Source organism: Lichenostomus cassidix, unplaced genomic scaffold, assembly GCF_008360975.1.
Source record: "Lichenostomus cassidix isolate B80296 unplaced genomic scaffold, HeHo_3.0 HiC_scaffold_38, whole genome shotgun sequence".
In the NCBI taxonomy this organism is placed as follows: Eukaryota; Metazoa; Chordata; class Aves; order Passeriformes; family Meliphagidae; genus Lichenostomus; species Lichenostomus cassidix.
In genome coordinates this window covers 968,949-991,515 of record NW_028147440.1, presented here as the reverse complement: position 1 = coordinate 991,515, position 22,567 = coordinate 968,949, and the positions used below count along the sequence as shown (strand labels likewise).

General features: G+C 44.3%; 1 protein-coding gene and 1 long non-coding RNA gene across 2 annotated transcripts in view; one reads left to right on the top strand and one right to left on the bottom strand.

Moving 5' to 3' along the window:
• The window catches only part of MED25 (mediator complex subunit 25), a 49,140-nt gene that overhangs the window by 15,406 nt on the left and 11,167 nt on the right, over positions 1–22,567 (bottom strand). Inside the window, exons 6-15 of the mRNA XM_085045395.1 lie at positions 21,940–22,060; positions 16,782–16,941; positions 14,877–14,925; positions 13,853–13,976; positions 13,690–13,780; positions 11,088–11,260; positions 6,198–6,329; positions 4,422–4,507; positions 3,193–3,250; positions 2,057–2,164 (exon numbers count right to left, since the gene is read on the bottom strand). Coding sequence (XP_084901521.1) covers positions 2,057–2,164; positions 3,193–3,250; positions 4,422–4,507; positions 6,198–6,329; positions 11,088–11,260; positions 13,690–13,780; positions 13,853–13,976; positions 14,877–14,925; positions 16,782–16,941; positions 21,940–22,060 — 1,102 coding nt within the window. The remainder of the gene's footprint in view (positions 1–2,056; positions 2,165–3,192; positions 3,251–4,421; positions 4,508–6,197; positions 6,330–11,087; positions 11,261–13,689; positions 13,781–13,852; positions 13,977–14,876; positions 14,926–16,781; positions 16,942–21,939; positions 22,061–22,567) is intronic.
• LOC146422895 (uncharacterized) lies at positions 6,562–6,711 on the top strand. The gene is made up of 2 exons (XR_014847885.1): positions 6,562–6,618; positions 6,663–6,711. It is a non-coding gene; the product is annotated as an uncharacterized LOC146422895 (long non-coding RNA).

Sequence of the window (22,567 nt, the reverse complement as noted above, 5' to 3'; positions counted from 1 at the left end):
TTAGGATTTAGGGTTTTGGGGATTTGAGGTATTTGGGATTTTGGGGATTTGGGGTTTTGGGGATTTGGGGATTTGAGGATTTGGGTTTGGGGATTTCAAGATTTGGGGAATTGGGGATTTGGGATTTTGAGTGTTTGGGGTTTGGGGATTTGAGATTTTAGGATTTAGGGGATTTGAGGATTTGGGGATTGGGGATTTGGGATTTTGGTTTTGGAGTTTTGGGGATTTGAGGTTTGGGATTTGAGGATTTAGGATTTTGGGGTTTGGGACACACGGGGCAGTGTGGGGGAAATGGACACAGCCTGCCTGGGACACGGGAAAACACGGGAAAACATGTTAGGGACATGGGAAAAACATGTTAGGGATATGGGGGAAATATGGGGAAAACCTGGGAAAAATATGGGGAAATATGGATTTGGGGATTTGGGATTTTGAGTATTTGGGATTTGGAGATTTGGGGATTTGGGGTTTTAGGGATTTGGGGATTTGGTGTTCTGGTGTTTGGAGATTTGGGGTTTTGGGATTTGGGGATTTAGGTTTTTAGGGATTGGGGACTTTGTGTATTTGGGTTTGAGGATTTGAGATTTTAGGATTTAGGGGTTTGGGGATTTGAGGGATTTGGGATTTTGGGGATTTGGGGATGAGTTTGGGATGATTTTGGGGATGATTTTCAGGGTAATTTTGGGGATAATTTTGGGGTGATTTTGGGATTATTTTTGGCTAATTTTGGGGTGATTTTGGGGTGATTTTGGGGCTAATTTTGAGCCGATTTAAGGGTGATTTTGGGGGTGATTTTGGGGCTGATTTTGGGCTGATTTTAGGACGATTTTGGGCTGATTTTAGGACAATTTTGGGGCTGATTTTGGGATTATTTTCAGATAATTTTGGGGCTGATTTTGGGCTGACTTTGGGATGGTTTTCAGGCTGATTTTGGGGCTGATCTTGGGGTTGATTTTGGGCTGATTTTAGGACAATTTTGGGGCTGATTTTGGGATGATTTTAGGACGATTTTGGGGTGATTTTAGGGTGATTTCAAGGTAATTTTGGGCTGATTTTGGGGCTGATTTTGGACTGATTTTAGGACAATTTTGGGGCTGATTTTGAGCTGATTTAAGGGTGATTTTTGGGGTGATTTTGGGGCTGATTTTGGGATGATTTTTTGAACGATTTCAGGACAATTTTGGGAATGATTTGGGATTATTTTCAGATAATTTTGGGGCTGACTTTGGGCTGACTTTGGGATGGTTTTCAGGCTGATTTTGGGGCAATTTTGGGGTGATTTGGGCTGATTTTAGGGTTGATTTTGGGGCTGATTTTAGGACAATTTTGGGCTGATTTTGGGACGATTTTGGGGCTGATTTTGGGCTGATTTTAGGGTGATTTTGGGGTGATTTCAAGGTAATTTTGGGCTGATTTTGGGGCTGATTTTAGGACAATTTTGGGGCTGATTTTGGGATTATTTTCAGATAATTTTGGGGCAATTTTGGGCTGATTTGGAGCCGATTTAAGGGTGATTTTTGGGGTGATTTGGGGCTGATTTTGGGGCGATTTTGGGCTGATTTTAGGACGATTTTGGGCTGATTTTGGGATTATTTTCAGATAATTTTGGGGCTGATTTTGGGCTGACTTTGGGATGGTTTGGGGCTGATTTTAGGACAATTTTGGGGTGATTTTGGGGTGATTTCAAGGTCATTTCGGGGTGGTTTTGGGGCAATTTTGGACTGATTTTAGGACAATTTTGGGGCTGATTTTGGGATGATTTTTTGAACGATTTCAGGACAATTTTGGGGCTGATTTTGGGATTATTTTCAGATAATTTTGGGGCTGATTTTGGGCTGACTTTGGGATGGTTTTCAGGCTGATTTTGGGGCAATTTTGGGGTGATTTGGGCTGATTTTAGGGTTAATTTTGGGGCTGATTTTTGGGGTGATTTGGGGCTGATTTTAGGCTGATTTTAGGACAATTTTGGGGCTGATTTTGGGCTGATTTTAGGACGATTTGGGGGTGATTTTGGGCTGATTTTGGGACAATTTTGGGGCTGATTTTGGGGTCTTACAAATCCGTTTCCCATGATCCTATAGAGTCCCTTGAGCGACTCGAGGTCTTTGTTGGTGAAGTGGAACTGAACCATCCTGGAATTTCGGAAAAGAGGACCCAGGGTGGTCTGGGGGGACAAAAAAATGGGTCAGGAAATCCTAAATCCCAGAGAAAAACCCAAAATTCCAGGGAAAAAAACAAATTCCAGGGAAAAAAAACTCGTATTCCCCCCAAAAACCTGCCAAAAATCCCACTAAAAACACCAAAATCACATAGAAAAACCAAAATTCCGGAGAAATAAACCCAAAATCCCAGAAAAAAAAACCAAATCCCAAAGAAAAAAACCCCAAATTGCAGAGAAAAATCTCAAATCCTAGAGAAAAAAACTCATATTCCCCAAAAAAACCAGCCAAAAATCCCACTAAAAACACCAAAATTCCACAGGAAAACCCCAAAATCCCAGAGAAAAACCCAAACTGCAGAGGAAAAAACCCAAATCCCAGAGGAAAAAACTCATATTCCAAAAAAACCACTCAAAAATCCCATAAAAACCCCAAAATTCCAGAGAAAAACACAAATCCCAAAAGGAAAACCTCACATTCCATAAAAAACCAGCCAAAAATCCCATAAAAAACCCTGAAATTCCCCAAAAAAAACCCCGGAAAATCCAAATCCCAGAGGAAAAAAAAATGAAATTGCAGAAAAAAATCCCAAATCCCAGAGAAAAAACCCAAATCCCACAAAAAAACCCCCAAATCGCAGAGAAAAAACCCAAAATCCAAGGGAAAAAAACACGAATCCCATAAAAAAACTCCAAAATCCCACCAAAAAAAGCCAAATCCCGTAAGAAAAACCCAAATCCCACAAAATTACCTAAAAAAAAAACCCCAAATCCCACCCAAAAAGGAGCTAAATCCTACAGAAAAACCCCAAATCCCACCCAAAAAAACCCAAATCCTACAGAAAAACCCAAATCCCATTTAAAAAAAAAAATCAAATCCCACCCAAAAAAAAAGACAAATCCCACAAAATCCCTCCAAATCTCACATAAAAAAAATCTCAAATCCCACAGAAAAAAAACCCCAAATCCTATAAAAAAAACCACAAATCCCACAGAAAAAACCCCAAAATCCCCAAAAATCCCCCAAATCTCACCAGGAGCTGCTGTGGGATCAACTGCATGATCAGTTTTTGGGGCCACTGGTCTGTTTTTCTGGGGAAAAAAAGGGAAAAAATGGGAAAAAATGGGAAAAAATGGGAAAAAATGGGGATAAAAGGTGAGTTTGGGGTGAACAATTTCCAGGATTTTTCCCTGAATCCCAAAATCCACCCAGGAAACCCAAAAATCCACAAAATCCCCCTAAAATCATCCCAAAATCACTTTAAAGTTACACTGAAATCACCCTAAAACCATCCCACAATCACCCTAAAATTATCCCAAATTCAGCCCCAAAATCACCTCAAAATCACCCTAAAATTAACCTAAAATTATCCCCAAAATCACTCCAAAAATCACCCTAAAATCATCCCAAAATCAATCTAAAAATCACCCAAAATCGCCCCAAATTCACTCTAAAATTACCCCAAAAATTATCCCAAATTCACCCTAAAATCATCCTAAAATTCACCCCAAAACCACCCTATAAATAACTTCAAAATCACCCTAAAATTATCCCAAATTCACCCCAAAATAACTCAAAATCACCCTAAAATTATCTCAAAAGTCACCCAAAAATCACTCTAAAATCACCTAAAAAATCACTTTAAATCACCCCAAAAATCACCCAAAACTCACCAAAAAACCACTCAAAAATCACCCTAAAATCACCCCAAAATCACCCAAAAATTATCCCAAAAAACACCCAAAAATCACTCAAAAATCAATCAAAAATCACCCAAAAATCACTCAATAATCACTCAAAAATCACCAAAAAATCATCCCTAAAATTATCCCAAAAATCACTCAAAAATCACTCAAAATCTTCCAAAAATCATCCAAAAATCACCCAAAAAATCACTCAAAAATCACCCAAAAAATCACCTGAAATCACTCAAAAATCACCCAAAATCACCCAAAAATCACCCAAAAGCCACCCCAAAATCACTCAAAAATCACCTTAAAAATCACCCCAAAAATGACTCAAAAATCACCTAAAAATCTCTCAAAAATCACCCAAAAATCACCCCAAAGTCACCAAAAGTCACCCAAAAATCACCCAAAAATCACCCAAAAATCACCCAAATCCACCCCAAAACCCTCCCAGAACCCCAAAAACCCCAAAAAAACCCCAAATTTGCCCAAAAACTCACAGATTTTCCCCAGAATTTCCAAAAACCAGAACCCCAAAAACCCCAAAAAACCCAAAATTTGCCCAAAAACTCACAGATTTTCCCCAGAATTCACGTAGACCTGGCAGGGCAGAGATCTGGTGAGCTTCGTGTTGGAATCCACCGAGGCAGGTTTGGGTTTCTGGGAATTTGGGAATTTTTGGGGTTTTTTGGGGATTTGGGGATTTTTTTGGGGATTTTGGGGAATTTTTGGGATTTTTTGGGGATTTTTTGGGGGATTTTTGGGGATTTTGGGGTTTTTGGGATTTTTTTTTTTTTGGGTATTTTTCCCAATAGAATTCACCCTAAATTTCCCCCAGGATCTGTTTTTTTTGGTTTTTTTTTTGGTTTTTTTTTTCCAAAAATCTCCCAAATTCCCAAAATTCCCCAAAATCACCCAAAATCCCCAAAATCCCAAAATTCACCTCCTAAATTCCCCTTTTTTTTTTTTTTTGTTTTGTCCCCCAAAATTTCCCAAATTCCTCCAAATCCCCAATCACCCAAGTCTCCCAAAATCCCCCAAAATTCCCCAAATTGCTAAGTTCCCTAAAATCCCCCAAAATACCCCAAATTCACCAAAATCTCCCCAAATTCCCCTAAAATCCCATAAAATCCCCCAAATCACCCTAAAATCTCCCAAAATCACCCCAAAATTCCCCCAAAAACACTAAAATTCTTCCCAAAATTCCCCAAAATCTCCCAAAATTCACCCAAATCCTCCTAAAAATCCCCTAAAATCCCCCAAAATCTCCAAAATTCCCCCTAAAATCTCCAAAATTCCCCCAAATCTCCCAAAAATCCCATAAAATCCCCCAAAATCGACCCAAATTCCCCCAAAATCTCTCCAAAATCCCCTAAAACCTCCCCAAAATTCCCCAAAATTCACCCAAATCCTCCTAAAAATCCCCTAAAATCCCCCAAATCCCCCAAAAATCTCCCAAATTCCCCCAAAATCTCCCTAAATCCCCCAAATTCCCCCAAATTCCCCCATATTTCCCAAAATCCCCCATATTTCCCCAAAATCTCCCAAAATTCCTCAAAATCCCCCAAATCCCCCAAATCCCCCAAATTCCCCCAAAATCCCCCAAATTCCCCCAAAATCCCCCAAATCCCCCAAAATCCCCCCAAAATTCCTCAAAAATTCCCCAAAATTCCCTAAATCCCCCAAATCCCCTAAAATCTCCCTCTAAACCCTCTCAAATTCCCCCTAAAACACCCCAAATTTCCCCAAAATCCCCAAAAAATCCAAAAAATTCCCCAAAATCCCTAAAATTCAAAAAAAATCCTATCAAATGAAAAAAAAATCCCAAAAAATCCCCAAAAATCCCCCAAAACCTCCCAAAATTTCCCCAAAAATCCCAAATTCATCCCAAAAATTCCCCAAAATCCCCAAATTTTCCCCCAAAAAACCCCAAATCTCCCCAAAATCCCCCAATGCCCAAGGCCCCAAAAGTCCTTCAAATCCCCAGAAGTCCTTCAATCCCCCAGATCCAAAATCCCCAGGTTTCCCAAGTCCCAAAGCCCTCTCAAATTCCCTAAAACACCCCAAATTTCCCCCACAGAATCCCCCAAAATCCCCCAAATTCTCCCCAAAATCCCCCAAAAAATCCCCAAAATCCCCCAAATTCCCCCCAAACCCCTCCTGGGACCCCCAAAATTCACCCCAAATTCCCCAAATCCTCCCAAAATTCCTCAAAATCCCCAAATCCCCAAAATCCCCCAAAATCCCCCAAATTTCCCCAAATCTCCCCAAATTCCCCCAAATCTCCCCAAATCCCCAAAATCCCCCCAAATTCCCCCTAAATCCCCCAAATTTCCCCCAAATTCCCCACCTCCTGCCACTCCAGCACTCCACTCCAGGCCAACACTTTGTTTCCTCCTCCCTGCTGAGCTCCAGGCAGAGCAGCTCCCAGCTGGGGAGCAGAATTTTGGGGTGGAACCGAGCTGGGGGAAACCCCGCTGGGCTGGGGAGGGAAAAAAAAGGGTCAGGAGAGAGCCCAAAATATCCCGAATTCACCCCAAAAAATTTCATGAAATTATCTCAAAGTATCCCAAAGTTATGTCAAAGTTATCTCAAAAAAATCCCAAAATTATCTCCACAATGTCCCAAAGTTACCTCAAAAAAATCCCAAAATTATCTCAAAAATATCCGAAAGTTATCCTAAAAAATTCCTGGAGTTCTCCCAAAAATACCCCAAAATATCCCAAAGTTATCTCAAAAAAATCCCAAAGTTATCCCAAAAAAACCCCAAAGTTATCCCAAAAAATCCCAAAGTTATCTCAAAAAAATCCTAAAGTTATCCTAAAAAATATCCTAAAGTTATCCCAAAATATCCCAAAGTTCTCCCAAAAACTCCTGGAGCAGAATTTTGGGGTGGAACTGAGCTGGGGGAAACCCCGCTGGGCTGGGGAGGGAAAAAAAGGGTCAGGAGAGAGCCCAAAATATCCTGAATTCACCCCAAAAAATTTCATGAAATTATCTCAAAGTATCCCGAAGTTATGTCAAAAAAATCCCAAAATTATGTCAAAAAAATCCCAAAATTATGTCCAAAAAATCCTAAAATTATCCCAAAATATCCCAAAGTTATCTCAAAATATCCCGAAGTTATCTCAAAAAAATCCCAAAGTCATCCTAAAGAATTCCTGGAGTTACCCAAAAATACCCCAAAATATCCCAAAGTTATCCCAAAAAAATCCCAAAGTTATCCCAAAAAATATCCCAAAGTTATCCTAAAAAAATCCCAAAGTTACCCTAAAAAATTCCTGGAGTTGCACCAAAAATATCCCAAAGTTACCCCAAAAAATCCCAAAGTTATCTCAAAAAAATCCCAAAGTTATCCTAAAAAGTCCCAAAGTTATCTCAAAAAAATCCCAAACGTATCCTAAAAAATATCCCAAAATTATCTCAAAATATCCCAAAGTTCTCCCAAAAACTCCTGGAGCAGAATTTTGGGGTGGAACTGAGCTGGGGAAACCCCGCTGGGCTGGGGAGGGAAAAAAAAGGGTCAGGAGAGAGCCCAAAATATCCTGAATTCACCCCAAAAAATTTCATCAAATTATTTCAAAGTATCACGAAGTTATGTCCAAAAAATCCCAAAATTATGTCCAAAAAATCGCAAAATTATGTCCAAAAAATCCCATAATTATCTCAAAATTATCCCAAAGTTATCCCAAAATATCCCAAAGTTATCTCCAAAAAATCCCAAAGTTTTCCCAAAAAATGTAACAAAGTTATCTCGAAACTATCACAAAATTATCTCAAAAACATCCCAAGGTTATCCTAAAAAATTCCTGGAGTTACCCCAAAAGTATCCCAACGTTACCCCAAAATTCCCATTTTCCTCCCCAAAATTCCAATTTCCCCCCCAAATTCGGATTATTTCCCCCCAAAATTCAGATTTTTTTAACCCTTCACTCACCATCTGGTTGCCCCCAGCCTGGGGAGCATCCCAAAATTCCAATTTTTCACCCCAAAATTCCCATTTTTCCCCCCAAAATTGGGATTTTTCCCCCAAAAATGGGTTTTTTTTCCCCCAAAATTCCCATTTTTCCCCCCAAAATTCCATTTTGCCCCAAAACTCCATTTTTCCCCCAAATTCAGATTTTTCACCCCAAAATAGCATTAAATCACCCCAAAATTGGGATTTTTTCCCCCAAAATTGGGATTTTTGCCCCCAAAATTCAGATTTTTCCCCCCAAAATTCCAAATTAAACTCCGAAATTCCAAATTTTCACCCCGAAATTCCCATTTTTGGCCCCAGAACTCAGATTTTTTCCCCCAAAATTCACATTTTTCCCCCCAAAATTCGGATTTTTCATCCCAAAATAGCATTAAAACATCCCAAAATTCCCACTTTTCACCCCAAAATTCCCATTTTTTCCCCCCAAAATTGGTATTTTCTCCCCAAAGTTCCCATTTTTAGCCCCAAAATTCAGATTTTAACCCCAAAATTCCGATTTTTTTAACCCTTCACTCACCATCTGTGTTTTCCCAGCCTGGCCAGAGCACTCAATCACCCCAAAATTGGGATTTTTTCCCCCCAAAATTCCCATTTTTTCCCAAAATTCCCATTTTTCCCCCAAATTCAGATTCTTTTCCCCAAAATTCTCATTTTTTCCCCAAAATAGCATTAAATCACCCCAAAATTCTATTTTTCCCCAAAATTCCCATTTTATCCCCCAAAATTCAGATTTTCCCCAAAATCCCCATTTTTCCCCCAAAATTCCCATTTTTCCCCCAAACCCCCCGATATTTTTAACCCTTCACTCACCAGCTGGTTTCCCCCCCGGGGGGTCCTGGGCTGAGGGGGAGCACCCCAAAATTCTGATTTTCACCCCAAAATAGCATTAAATCACCCCAAAATTCAATTTCCCCCAAAATTGGTATTTTTCCCCCAATTCACATTTTCCCCCAAAATTCAATTAAACTCCGAAATTCGAATTTTCCCAAATTGGTATTTTTCCCCCAAAATTCAGATTTTTCCCCAAAATTGCCATTTTTTCCCCCAAAACTCCCATTTCCCCCAAACCCCCGGATATTTTTAACCCTTCACTCACCAGCTGGCTGCACCCCCCCGGGGGGGTTCCCCTGGGCTGAGGGGGAGCACCCCAAAATTCTGATTTTTCACCCCAAAATTCCCATTTTTCACCCCCAAATTCAGATTTTTTAACCCTTCACTCACCATCTGTGTTTTCCCAGCCTGGCCAGAGCACTCAATCCCCCCAAAATTGGGATTTTTCCCCCCCAAAATTCCCTTTTTTTCCCCAAAATCCACATTTTTTCCCCAAAATCCTGATTTTTCCCCCCAAAATTCCCATTTTTTTCCCCAAAATTCCCATTTTTTCCCCCAAAATTCAGATTTTTGCCCCCAAAATTCGGAATTAAACTCCGAAATTCAATTTTCCCCCAAATTTGCAGTTTTTCCCCCAAAATTCAGATTTTTCCCCAAAATTCTCATTTTTCCCCCAAAATTCCCATTTTGCCCCAAAACTCCCATTTTTCCCCAAATTCAGACTTTTCATCCCAAAATAGCATTAAATCACCCCAAATTGGGATTTTTCCCCAAAATCCTGATTTTCCCCCCAAAATTCTGTTTTTTCCCCCAAAATTCAGATTTTTGCCCCCAAAATTCGAATTAAACTCCGAAATCCCCATTTTACCCCCAAAATTCCCATTTTCCCCCCCAAAACTCGGATATTTTTAACCCTTCACTCACCAGCTGGCTGCCCCCCCCCGGGGGGTTCCCCTGGGCAGGGTTGGGGGAGCACCCCAAAATTCTGATTTTTCACCCCAAAATTCCCATTTTTCACCCCCAAATTCAGATTTTTTAACCCTTCACTCACCATCTGTGTATTCCCAGCCTGGGCAGAGCATTCAATCCCCCCAAAATTGGGATTTTTTCCCCCCAAAATTCCCTTTTTTTCCCCAAAATCCACATTTTTTCCCCAAAATTCCCATTTTTCCCCCAAAATTCCCATTTTCCCCCAAACCCCGATATTTTAACCCTTCACTCACCAGCTTGGCTTCTCCGGGGTTCCCTGGGCTGAGGGGGAGCACCCCAAAATTCTGATTTTTCCCCAAAATTCCCATGTTTTTTCCCAAAATTCCCATTTTCCCCCCAAATTCAGATTTTTCCCCCAAAATTGCATCAAATCACCCCAAAATTTTTGATTTTTCCCAAAATTCAGATTTTTACCCTAAAATTGGGATTTTCCCCCCAAAATTGGGATTTTCCCCCCAAAATTCACATTTTTCCCCCAAAATTCCCATTTTTCCCCCAAATTGGATTTTTCACCCCAAAATTGGTATTTTTCCCAAAAAAATTCTGATTTTTCACCCCAAAATTCTGATTTTTCCCCACAAAAATGGATTTTTTCCCCCCAAAATTCCAAATTAAACCCCAAAATTCAGATTTTCCCTAAAATTCCCATTTTTCCCCCCTCAAATTCAGATTTTTTCCCCCAAAATTCTCATTTTTCCCCCAAAATAGCATTAAATCACCCCAAAATTCCCATTTTTTTCCCCAAATTTGGGTTTTTCTCCCCAAAATTCCCATTATTTTTTCCCAAAATTCCCATTTTTCCCCCCAAAATTCCCATTTTTTTCCCAAAATTCCCATTTTTCTCCCCAAAATTCCCGTTTTCCCCCCCAAAACTCGGATATTTTTAACCCTTCACTCACCAGCTGGCTGCTCCCCCCGGGGGGTTGCCCTGGGCAGGGTTGGGGGAGCACCCCAAAATTCTGATTTTTCACCCCAAAATTCCCATTTTTTTCCCAAAATGCTGATTTTTTAACCCTTCACTCACCATCTGGTTGCTCCCAGCCTGGGGAGCTCCCTGGATCAGGGGGGAGCATCCCAAAATGGCATTAAATCACCCCAAAATTCACATTTTGCCCCCCAAAATTCCGAATTAAACTCCAAAATTCCGATTTTTCCCCCCAAAATTGGTATTTTTCCCCCCAAAATTCAGATTTTTTCCCCCAAAATTGGTATTTTTTCCCCCCAAAATTCCCATTTTTTTCCCCAAAACTCCCATTTTTCCCCCCAAATTCAGATTTTTCATCCCAAAATAGCATTAAATCACCCCAAAATTGGGATTTTTGCCCCCAAAATTCCCTTTTTTTCCCCAAAATCCACATTTTTTCCCCAAAATTCCCATTTTTCCCCCCAAAATTCCCATTTTCCCCCCCAAACCCCCGATATTTTTAACCCTTCACTCACCAGCTGGCTGCCCCCCCCCGGGGGGTTGCCCTGGGCAGGGTTGGGGGGCAGCAGCCCGGGGGGGGGAGGGGCAGCAGCCTGGGGGCAGTTTGGGGGAGGGGCGCGTGGGGGGCTGGGGGAGGGGCTGGGGGGGGGTTGGGGGAAGGGAGGCTGCAGGGGGGGCAGGGAGGGGACTGGGCGGGGAGAGAGAAAAACCCAAAATTTTGGTTAAAACGGCCCAAAATTGCCGTGAAAATATCCCCAAAAATCCCTTAAAAATAGCCCCAAAATTCCCATTAAAATACCCCAAAATTCCCATTAAAATAGCCCAAAATTCCCATTAAAAGAACCGCAAAATTCCCTTTAAAATAACTGAAAATTCCCATTAATAGAACCCAAAATTTCCATTAAAATAACTCAAAGTAACCCAACATTCCCATTAAAATAACTCAAAATTCGCATTAAATTAGCCCCAAAATTTCCTTTAAAATAGCCCAAAATTCATTTTAAAATAAACCCAAAATTCGGTTAAAATAGCCCAAAATTGCCATGAAAATAACCCCAAAAATCCCTTAAAAATCCCTTTTAAAAAGCCCCAAAATTCCCTTCAAAATACCTTAAAAATCACCCCAAATTCCCATTAAAATAACTCAAAATTTGCATTAAAATAACCCCAAAATTCCCTTTAAAATAACTCCAAATTCCCATTAAAATAACTTAAAATTCCCATTAAAATAACCGAAATTTACCAATAAAGTAACTCAAAATTCCCATTAATATAACCCAAAATTCCCACTAAAATAACCCGAAATTCCCATTAAAATAACTCAAAATAACCCAAAATTCCCATTAAAATAACCCAAAAAAATCCCTGAAAATTCCCATTAAAATAACCCAAATTTACCAATAAAATAGCCCAAAATTGCCATGAAAATAACCCAAAAATCCCTTAAAAATCCATTTTAAAAGCCACAAAATGCCCATTAAAATACCCCAAAATTCCCTTTAAAATACCCCAAAATTCCCATTAAAATAGCCCAAAATTGCCATGAAAATAACCCCAAAAATCCCTTAAAAATCCTTTTAAAATAGCCCCAAAATTCCCTTTAAAATACCTTAAAAATAGCCCCAAAATTCAGATTAAAATACCCCAAAATTCCCTTTAAAATACCCCAAAATTCCCTTTAAAATATCACAAAATACCCATTAAAATAGCCAAAAAAATCCCATTAATATAACCCAAAATTCCCATTAAAATAACCCAAATTTACCATTAAAATAGGCCAAAATTCCCATTAAAATAGCCTGAAATTCCCATGAAAATACCCGAAAATTCCCATTTAAATAACCCAAAAATCCCTTAAAAATACCCAAAAATTCTCATTAAAATAACCCAAAAATCCCTTAAAAATACCCAAAAATACCCATTAAAATAACCCAAAAATCCCTTAAAAATACCCGAAAATTCCCATTAATAGAACCCAAAATTCCCAAAATTTCTTCTCCCCTCCCCAAATTCCCTCTTGCAATACCAAAAACAACCACGAGATGGCACCACCTCCTCCCCAAATTCCCTCTCCCCCTCCCCAAATTGGGGCTTTTTCCCCAAATTTTTGGGGTTCTCCCCCCAAATTTCTGCTCCCCCCCTCCCCAAATTCGGGGGTCTCATCCCCAAATTCTCGCTCCCCCCCAAATTTGGGGGGGGGGGTTCCCAAATTTTGGGGTTCTTCCCCAAATTCCCGCGCCCCCCCCTCCCCAAATTTGGGGGTCTCCTCCCCAAATTCCCTCTTCCCCCACCCAAATTCTGGGTTTTTCCCCCAAATTCCCTTTCCTCCTCCCCAAATTTGGGGTTCTCCCCCCAAATTCCTTCTCCCCCTCCCCAAATTCTGCCCCTTGCAATACCCAAAACGCCCATTAGGTGGCAGCACCTCCTCCTCAAAATTCCTGCGCCCCTTCCCCAAATTTTGGGGTTTTTTTCCCCAAATTTTGGGGCTTTTTTCCCAAAATTTTTGGGGTTCTCCCCCAAATTCCCTCTCCCCCTCCCCAAATTCGGGGTCTCCCCCGAAATTCCTTCTCCCCCTCCCCAAATTCCCCCCCTTGCAATACCCACAACAACCACTAGGTGGCACCACCTCCTCCCACACCTGTTCTGCCCCCAAATTTGGGGTTTTTTCCCCCAAATTTTGGGGTTTTTTTCCCCAAATTTTTGGGGTTCTTCCCCCAAATTCCCACTCCCCCTCCCCCAAATTCCTTCTCCCCTCCCCAAATTCTTCTTTCTCCCCCTCCCCAAATTCCCTCTCTTGCAATACCCACAACAACCACTGGTGGCACACCTCCTCCCACACTGTTCTGCCCCCTTTGGGGGTTTTTCCAAATTTTGGGGGTTTTTTCCAAATTTGGGTTTTCCCCCATTCTTTCCCTAAATTGCTTCTCCTCCCTAAATTCTTCTCCCTTTTCCCCCCAAATTCACCCTCTTGCAATACCCATAACAACCACTAGGTGGCACCACCTCCTCCCACACCTGTTCTGCCCCCAAATTTGGGGTTTTTTCCCCCAAATTTTGGGGTTTTTTCCCCCAAATTTTTGGGGTTCTCCCCCAAATTCAGGACCCCCAAACACTCACATCTCCCCGCAAGGCTCTTCTGGTTCTTTGCCGCCTCCACAGCCGACTGAGCCGCGGCCTGAGCGGCGTTCAGAGCTCCCGGCGGGGCGACCTTGGGGGTCCCAGGGGGGGTCAGGAGGGTCTTGGGGACCCCAAAACCCCCCGAATTGTCCCCAAAACGTACCTGGTAGGGTTGGGGTCCCGGCGGGGGTGGCTGGGGGGGCGCTGGGGGCAGTTGGGGGCGCTGGGGGCAGCTGGGGTGGAGCCACGGTGGGTTTGGGGCAGAGAGGAGCTGCTGGTGCTGCCTGCTGGGGGACAGAGAGGGTTGGGGACATTGGGGACATTGGGGATTTGGGGACATTGAGGGGATTGGGGACACTAGGGACACTGGAGATTTGGGGACATTGGTGATATGGGGACATTGGGGACATTGAGGGGTTTGGGGATATTGGGGGACATTGGGGGACATTGGAAACATTGAGGGGATTTGGGGTCATTGAGTGGTTTGGGGATACTGGGGACACTGAGGGGACATTGGGGGACTTGGGGACATTGAAGGGTTTGGGGACATTGGGGACACTGGGGATATTGGGGACATAGGGGTTTGGGGACATTGGGGGACATTGGGGGACATTGGGGACTTGGGACATTGAGGGGTTTGATATTAGGTTTAGGACATTGGGGACATTGAAGGGTTTGGGACACTGGGGACACTGGGGACATTGGGGGGACTTGGACATTGAGGGGTTTGGGGATATGGTCCCCAGTGTCCCCAATACCCTCAACATCCCCAATATCCCCAAATGTCCCCAAACCCCTCAATGTCCCCAATATCCTCAATGCCTCCAACGTCCCCAACGTCCCCAACGTCCCCAATCCCCCCGATGTCCCCAACATCCCTAATGTCCCCAACATCCCCATTGCCCTCAATGTCCCCAGTGTCCCCAGTACCCCCAAGCCCCCCAATTCCCAAAATTCCCAAAATTCCCCAAGCCCCCCAATGTCCCCAGTGTCCCCTTATCTGGCAGTGCCACCCCCCTGACCAGCACCATGTGTCTGGGGTCCTATCACCCCAATGTCCCCATTGCCCTAAATGCCCTCAATGTCCCCAGTGCTCTCAATGTCCCCAATATCCTCATTGCCCCCAATGTCCCCAATCCCCTGGATGTCCCCAATGTCCCTAATGTCCCCAGTGTCCCCTGGCCTACCTGGCAGTGCCACCCCCCTGACCAGCACCATGTGCCTGGGGTCCTGTTCAGCCCCATTGCCCCCAATGTCCCCAATCCCCCCCAATGTCCCCAATCCCCCAATGTCCCCGATGTCCCCAGTGTCCCCAGTGTCCCCGCTGTCCCCTTACCTGGCAGTGCCACCCCCCTGACCAGCACCATGTGTCTCGGGTCCTGTCAGCCCAATGTCCCCAATATCCCTAATTACCCTCAATGTCCCCAACAACCCCAATGTCCCCAATGTCCCCAATCCCCCCGATGCCCCCAGTGTCCCTAATGTCCCCAGTGTCCCCTGGCTTACCTGGCAGTGCCACCCCCCTGACCAGCACCATGTGCCGCGGGTCTTATCACCCCAATGTCCCAAATATCCCCAATATCCCCAATCCCCCCAATACACCTGAAATCCCCAATACCCCTGACGTCCCCAATCCCCTGGATGTCCCCAATGTCCCCAACACCCTTGATGTCCCCCATGTCCCCAATCCTTACCTGGCAGTACCACCCCCCTGACCAGCACCATGTGTCTCAGGTCCTGTGCCCCAATATCCCCAACGTCCCCAAATCCCTCAATGTCCCCAACAACCCCAATGTCCCCAATGTCCCCAATCCCCTGGATGTCCCCAATGTCCCCAATGTCCCCGCTGTCCCCTGGCTTACCTGGCAGTGCCACCCCCCTGGCCAGCACCATGTGTCTCGGGTCCTGTGCCCCACAGCATCCCCAATGTCCCCAATATCCCTGAATGTTCCCAATATCCCCAATGTCCCCAATGTCCCCAATCCCCCCCCGATGTCCCCAACAACCCCAATGTCCCCAGTCCTTACCTGGCAGTGCCACCCCCCTGACCAGCACCATGTGTCTTGGGTCCTATCACCCCAATGTCCCAAATATCCCCAATATCCCCAATCCCCCCAGTACACCTGAAATCCCCAATACCCCTGACGTCCCCAATCCCCTGGATGTCCCCAGTGTCCCCAACACCCCCAGTGTCCCCATGTCCCCAATCCTTACCTGGCAGTGCCACCCCCCTGACCAGCACCATGTGTCTCGGGTCCTGTGCCCCCAACGTCCCCAATGTCCCAAATACCCACAATATCCCCAACACCCCTAATGTCCCCAATCCCCACAATGTCCCCAATACACTTGGTGTCCCCAATGTCCTCAGTGTCCCCTGGCTTACCTGGCAGTGCCACCCCCCTGAGCAGCACCATGTGTCTCGGGTCCTGTTCAGCCCCATTGCCCTCAATGTCCCCAATGTCCCCAAATCCCTGAATGCTCCCAATACCTCCAATGTCCCCAACACCCCCAATGTCCCCAATCCCCTGGATGTCCCCAGTGTCCCCAGTGTCCCCTTACCTGGCAGTGCCACCCCCCTGACCAGCACCATGTGTCTGGGGTCCTATCACCCCAATGTCCCCATTGCCCTCAATGTCCCCAATGTCCCCAACACCCCCGATGTCCCCAACACCCCCGATGTCCCCAGTGTCCCCAGTGTCCCCAATGTCCCTTGGCTTACCTGGCAGTGCCACCCCCCTGACCAGCACCATGTGTCTCAGGTCCTGTGCCCCAATATCCCCAACGTCCCCAAATCCCTGAATGTTCCCAATGTCCCCAGTGTCTCCAATGTCCCCAATACCCCCGATGCCCCCAGTGTCCCCAATGTCCCCAGTGTCCCCTGGCTTACCTGGCAGTGCCACCCCCCTGACCAGCACCATGTGTCTCGGGTCCTGTCACCCCAATGTCCCCAACATCCCCAGTTTCCCCAATGCTCTCAATGTCCCCAATGCCCCCAGTGTCCCCAGTCGTGTCTTGGGTCCTGCCAGCCCCAATGTCCCCATTGCTCTAAATGCCCCCAACATCCCCAATGTCCCCAATGTCCCCTGGCTTACCTGGCAGTGCCACCCCCCTGACCAGCACCATGTGTCTGGGGTCCTGCCCGCACTCCTTGCCGGCCGGCGGCTCCAGGCTGCCCGGAGGAGCTCCTTTCTCGAACAGAGCGCGGAGAGCCGGCAGCTTGCGGGGAGCAACCACTGAGAAATGGATCCCACGCTGGAAATGGGGGAAAAGAGATGGAAATTGGGGAAAAACAGCCTGAAATTGGGGAAAAACAGCATGAAATTGGGGAAAAACAGCTCGAAATTGGGGAAAAAACAGCATGAAATTATGGGGGAAACCCCAAAATCACCCGAGCAAACATCCTGAATTCAACTCCCTCACAGCTTGCGGGGAGCCACCACTGAGAAGTGGATCCAGTGCTGGGAAACACCCAAAATAGGGGAAAAACAGATCAAAACTGGGGGAAATAGCCCGAAATTGGGGAAATCTGCTCAAAATTATGGGGGAGAACAGCTTGAAATTGGGCGAAAACAGCTCAAAACTGGGGGGAAATAGCCAGAAATTGGGAGAAAACTGCCTGAGATGAGGGGAAAACAGCTCGAAATTGGGGGAAAACAGCCTGGAATTGGGAAAAAACTGCCTGAAATTGGGGAAAACAGCTCGAAATTAAGGGAAAGCAGTGCAAATTTGGGGGAAACTGCTTGAAATTAGGGGAAAACAGCTCGAAATTGGGGGAAAACAGGTCGAAATTGGGGGAAAACAGCTCAAAATCAGGGAAAATCAGCTCAAAATTGGGGTAAAACAACCTAAAATTGGGGGAGAACTGGCTGGAATTGGAGAAAAATAGCCAGAAATTGGGGGGAAATAGATTGAAATTGGGGGAAAACAGCATGAAATGAGGGGGAAACGGCCTGAAATTAGGGGAAAACAGTGCAAAATTGGGGAAAAACAGCTCGAAATTGGGGAAGACAGCTCGAAATCAGGGTAAAACAGCCTGAAATTAGGGGAAAACAGTGCAAAATTGGGGGGAAACAGCATGAAATTAAGGGAAAACAGCTCGAAATTGGAGGAAAACAGGCTGAAATTGGGGAAAACAGCTTGAAATTGGGGAAAACAGCCTAAAATTAAGGGAAAATAGTGCAAAATTGGGGAAAAACGGCTCAAAATTGGGGGAAAACAGTTCGAAATTGGGGGAAAACAGCTCAAAATTATGGGGGAAACCCCAAAATCACCCGAGCAAACATCCCGAATTCACAGCTTGCGGGGAGCAACCACCGAGAAGTGGATCCCGTGCTGGAAAATACCCAAAATTGGGGAAAAACAGATCAAAATTGGGGAAAATAGGCAGAAATTGGGGAAAAACAGATGGAAATTGGGGAAAAACAGATGGAAATTGGGGAAAAAGAGATCAAAATTGGGGAAAAACAGATGGAAATTGGGGAAATCTGCTCGAAATTGGGGAAAAATGGCCTGAAATTAGGGGAAAATGGCCTGAAATTGGGGGAAAACAGTGCAAAATTGGGGAAAACCAGCTCAAAATTGGGGAAAGACAGCTCAAAATTGGGGAAAGACAGCTCAAAATTGGGGGAAAAGAGCCTGAAATTGGGGGAAAACAGCTCAAAATTGGGGAAAATAGCTTGAAATTGGGGGAAAACAGCCTGAAATTAAGGGAAAACAGGCCAAAATTGGGGAAAAACAGTGCAAAATCGGGGAAAACAGCCTGAAATTAGGAGAAAACAGATCAAAATTGGAGGAAAACAGCTCGAAATTATGGGGGAAACCCCAAAATCACCCGAGCAAACATCCCGAATTCAACTCCCTCACAGCTTGCGGGGAGCAACCACTGAGAAGTGGATCCTGCGCTGGGAAACACCCAAAATTGGGGAAAAAGAGATTGAAATTGGGGAAAATAGGCAGAAATTGGGGGAAAACAGAACAAAATTGGGGAAAATAGGCAGAAATTGGGGGAAAACAGATGGAAATTGGGGAAAACAGCTCGAAATTGGGGAAAAACAGATCAAAATTGGGGAAAAACAGAACAAAATTGGGGAAAAACAGTGCAAAATTGGGGAAAAACAGATGGAAATTGGGGAAAAACAGCTCGAAATTGGGGAAAAACAGATCAAAATTGGAGGAAAACAGCTCGAAATCATGGGGGGAACAGCCCGAAATCGCCCAAGCAAACATCCCGAATTCAACTCCCTCACAGCTTGCGGGGAGCAACCACTGAGAAATGGATCCCGCGCTGGGAAATACCCAAAATTGGGGAAAAACAGATGGAAATTGGGGAAAATAGGCAGAAATTGGGGAAAAACAGATGGAAATTGGGGACAAACAGATGGAAATTGGGGAAAAACAGATCGAAATTGGGCAAAACAGCTCGAAATTATGGGGGAACAGCCCAAAATCACCCAAGCAAACATCCCAAATTCAACTCCCTCACAGCTTGCGGGGAGCAACCACTGAGAAATGGATCCTGCGCTGGGAAACACCCAAAATTGGGGAAAAAGAGATCGAAATTGGGGAAAAACAGAACAAAATTGGGGGAAAACAGAACAAAATTGGGGAAAAACAGATGGAAATTGGGGAAAAACAGAACAAAATTGGGGAAAAACAGTGCAAAATTGGGGAAAAACAGATGGAAATTGGGGAAAAACAGATGGAAATTGGGGAAAAACAGATGGAAATTGGGGAAAAACAGATGGAAATTGGGGAAAAACAGAACAAAATTGGGGAAAAACAGAACAAAATTGGGGAAAAACAGATGGAAATTGGGGAAAAACAGAACAAAATTGGGGAAAAACAGCTCGAAATTATGGGGGAAACCCCAAAATCGCCCAGGAAAACATCCCGAATTCAACTCCCTCACAGCTTGCGGGGAGCAACCACTGAGAAGTGGATCCTGCGCTGGGAAACACCCAAAATTGGGGAAAAAGAGATCGAAATTGGGGAAAAACAGATCGAAATTGGGGAAAGACAGCTCAAAATTGGGGGAAAAGAGCCTGAAATTGGGGGAAAAGAGATCAAAATTGGGGAAAATAGCTTGAAATTGGGGGAAAACAGACTGAAATTGGGGGAAACTGGCTGAAACTGGGGGAAAACAGCCTGAAATTAAGAGAAAACAGGCCAAAATTGGGGGAAAACAGCACGAAATTGGGGGAAACAACCTGAAACTGGGGGGAAATGGCCTGAAATCAGGGAAAACCAGCTCAAAATCAGGGTAAAACAGGCTGAAATAAAGGGAAAATAGTGCAAAATTGGGGAAAAACAGCTAGAAATTGGGGGAAAACAACCTGAAATTGGGGGAAAACAGCTCAAAACTGGGGAAAAACAGCTCAAAATTGGGGAAGACAGCTTGAAATTGGGGAAAAAAGCCTGAAACTGGGGGAAAACAGCCTGAAATTGGGTGCAAAATTAGGGAAAAACGGCCTGAAATTAGAGGAAATCAGGGGAAAACACTCCAAAGGACCCCAAAACCCCCCCAAAAAAACCCCAAAAATCCCCAAATCACCTCGGCAATCCTCTGCACCAGGCTCTCAGTGCTGCACCCAGAGCAGGTTGTGCTGAATTCCCAAAACCCCCAAATTCCCCAACTGCCATGGGGTATTGCAGCCCCCCAAAAAACCCCAAAAAACCCCAAAAAAATCCCCAAAAAAACCCCCAAAAAATCCCAAAAAAATCCCAAAAAATCCCAAAAAAATCCCAAAATCACCTCAGCAATCCTCTGCACGATGTTCTCATTGCTGCACCCCAAATACATCATATGGGATTCCTATTACCTCTCATTACTCCCCATTACTCCAAACCTCTCCAGCCCCCAAAAACCCCCAAAAAATCCCAAAAAAAATCCCAAAAATCCCCAAAAATCCCCCAAATCACCTCAGCAATCCTCTGCACCAGGCTCTCAGTGCTGTACCCAGAGTAAGTTGTGCTGAATTCCCAAAACCCCCAAATTCCCCAACTGCCCAGGGGGTATTGCAGCCCCCCAAAAAACCCCAAAAAAACCCCAAAAAAATCCCCAAAAAAACCCCCAAAAGCCCCCCAAAAAAACCCAAAAACACCCCCAAAAAAACCCCAAAAAACCCCAAAAAATCCCCAAATCACCTCAGCAATCCTCTGCATGATGTTCTCATTGCTGCACCCCAAATACATCTTATGGGATTCCTATTAACTCTCATTATTCCCCATTATTCCAAACCTCTCCAGCCCCCAAAAACCCCCAAAAAATCCCAAAAAATCCCAAAAAATCCCAAAAATCCCAAAAATCCCCAAATCACCTCGGCAATCCTCTGCACCAGGCTCTCAGTGCTGTAGCCAGAGCAGGTTGTGCTGAATTCCCAAAACCCCCAAATTCCCCAACTGCCCAGGGGTATTGCAGCCCCAAAATACCCCAAAAAATCCCCAAAAAAATCCCCAAAAAATCCAAAAAATTCCCAAAAAAATCCCAAAAAATCCCAAAAAAATCCCAAAATCACCTCAGCAATCCTCTGCACCACGTTCTCATTGCTGCACCCCAAATACATCATTTGGGATTCCCATTGCTTCCCAATAACTTCCTCATTTCTCCCAACCCCCCATCTCCCAAAATTCCAAAAAAAAACCCAAAAAAACCCCAAAAAAATCCCCAAAAAATCCCAAAAATCCCCAAATCACCTCGGCAATCCTCTGCACCAGGCTCTCAGTGCTGTACCCAGAGTAAGTTGTGCTGAATTCCCAAATCCCCCAAATTCCCCAACTGCCATGGGGTATTGCAGCCCCCCAAAAAACCCCAAAAAACCCCAAAAAAAACCCCAAAAAACCCCCAAAAAATCCCAAAAAACCCCAAAAAATCCCAAAAATCTCCAAATCACCTCAGCAATCCTCTGCATGATGTTCTCATTGCTGTACCCCAAATACATCATATGGGATTCCTATTAACTCTCATTACTCCCCATTATTCCAAACCTCTCCAGCCCCCAAAAACCCCAAAAAGACCCCAAAAAAACCCCCAAAAAACCCCAAAAAACCCCAAAAATCCCCAATCACCTCAGCAATCCTCTGCACCAGGCTCTCAGTGCTGTACCCAGAGCAGGTTGTGCTGAACTCCCAAATCCCCCAAATTCCCCAACTGCCATGGGGTATTGCAGCCCCAAAATACCCCAAAAAACCCCAAAAAAATCCCAAAAAAAACCCCAAAACACCCCAAAAAAATCCCAAAAAATCCCAAATCACCTCGGCAATCCTCTGCACCAGGCTCTCAGTGCTGTAGCCAGAGTAAGTTGTGCTCTCCACAGCAGGCAGCAGGTAAGGAGGAGAATTGCAGATCAACACACACACCTTGTGGGTTTGACCTCTGCGGGGAGTCAGGGGGGGAAAAACTGAAAAAAAACCCAAAAAAACCCCAAAAAGATCCCAAAAAAATCCCAAAAAAATCCCAAAAAACAAAAAAAATTGCAAAATAACCCTAAAAAAACCCCAAAAATCTCAAAAAAACAAAAAAAATCCCAAAAAACCCCCAAAACAACCCCACAAAAAACCCAAAAACAAACAAAAAACAAAAAAACCCCAAAATCCCAAAACAACCCCAAAAAACCCCACCAAAAAACCCAAAAAACCCCAAAATTCCCCCCAAAAACCAAAAAAACTCTGAAACAACCCCAAAAAACCCTAAAACGACCCAAAACCCACCCCAAAACAACCCCAAAAAACCCCAAAAAAATCCCGAAAAAAATCCCAAAAACCCCAAACTCCAGAAAAACCACAAAAAATCCCAAAAAAACCCCAAAAAACCAACAAAAAAACCCCCAAAACCCCCAAACCCCCCAAAAAAACCCCAAAACAAGCCCAAAAAAAACCCCAA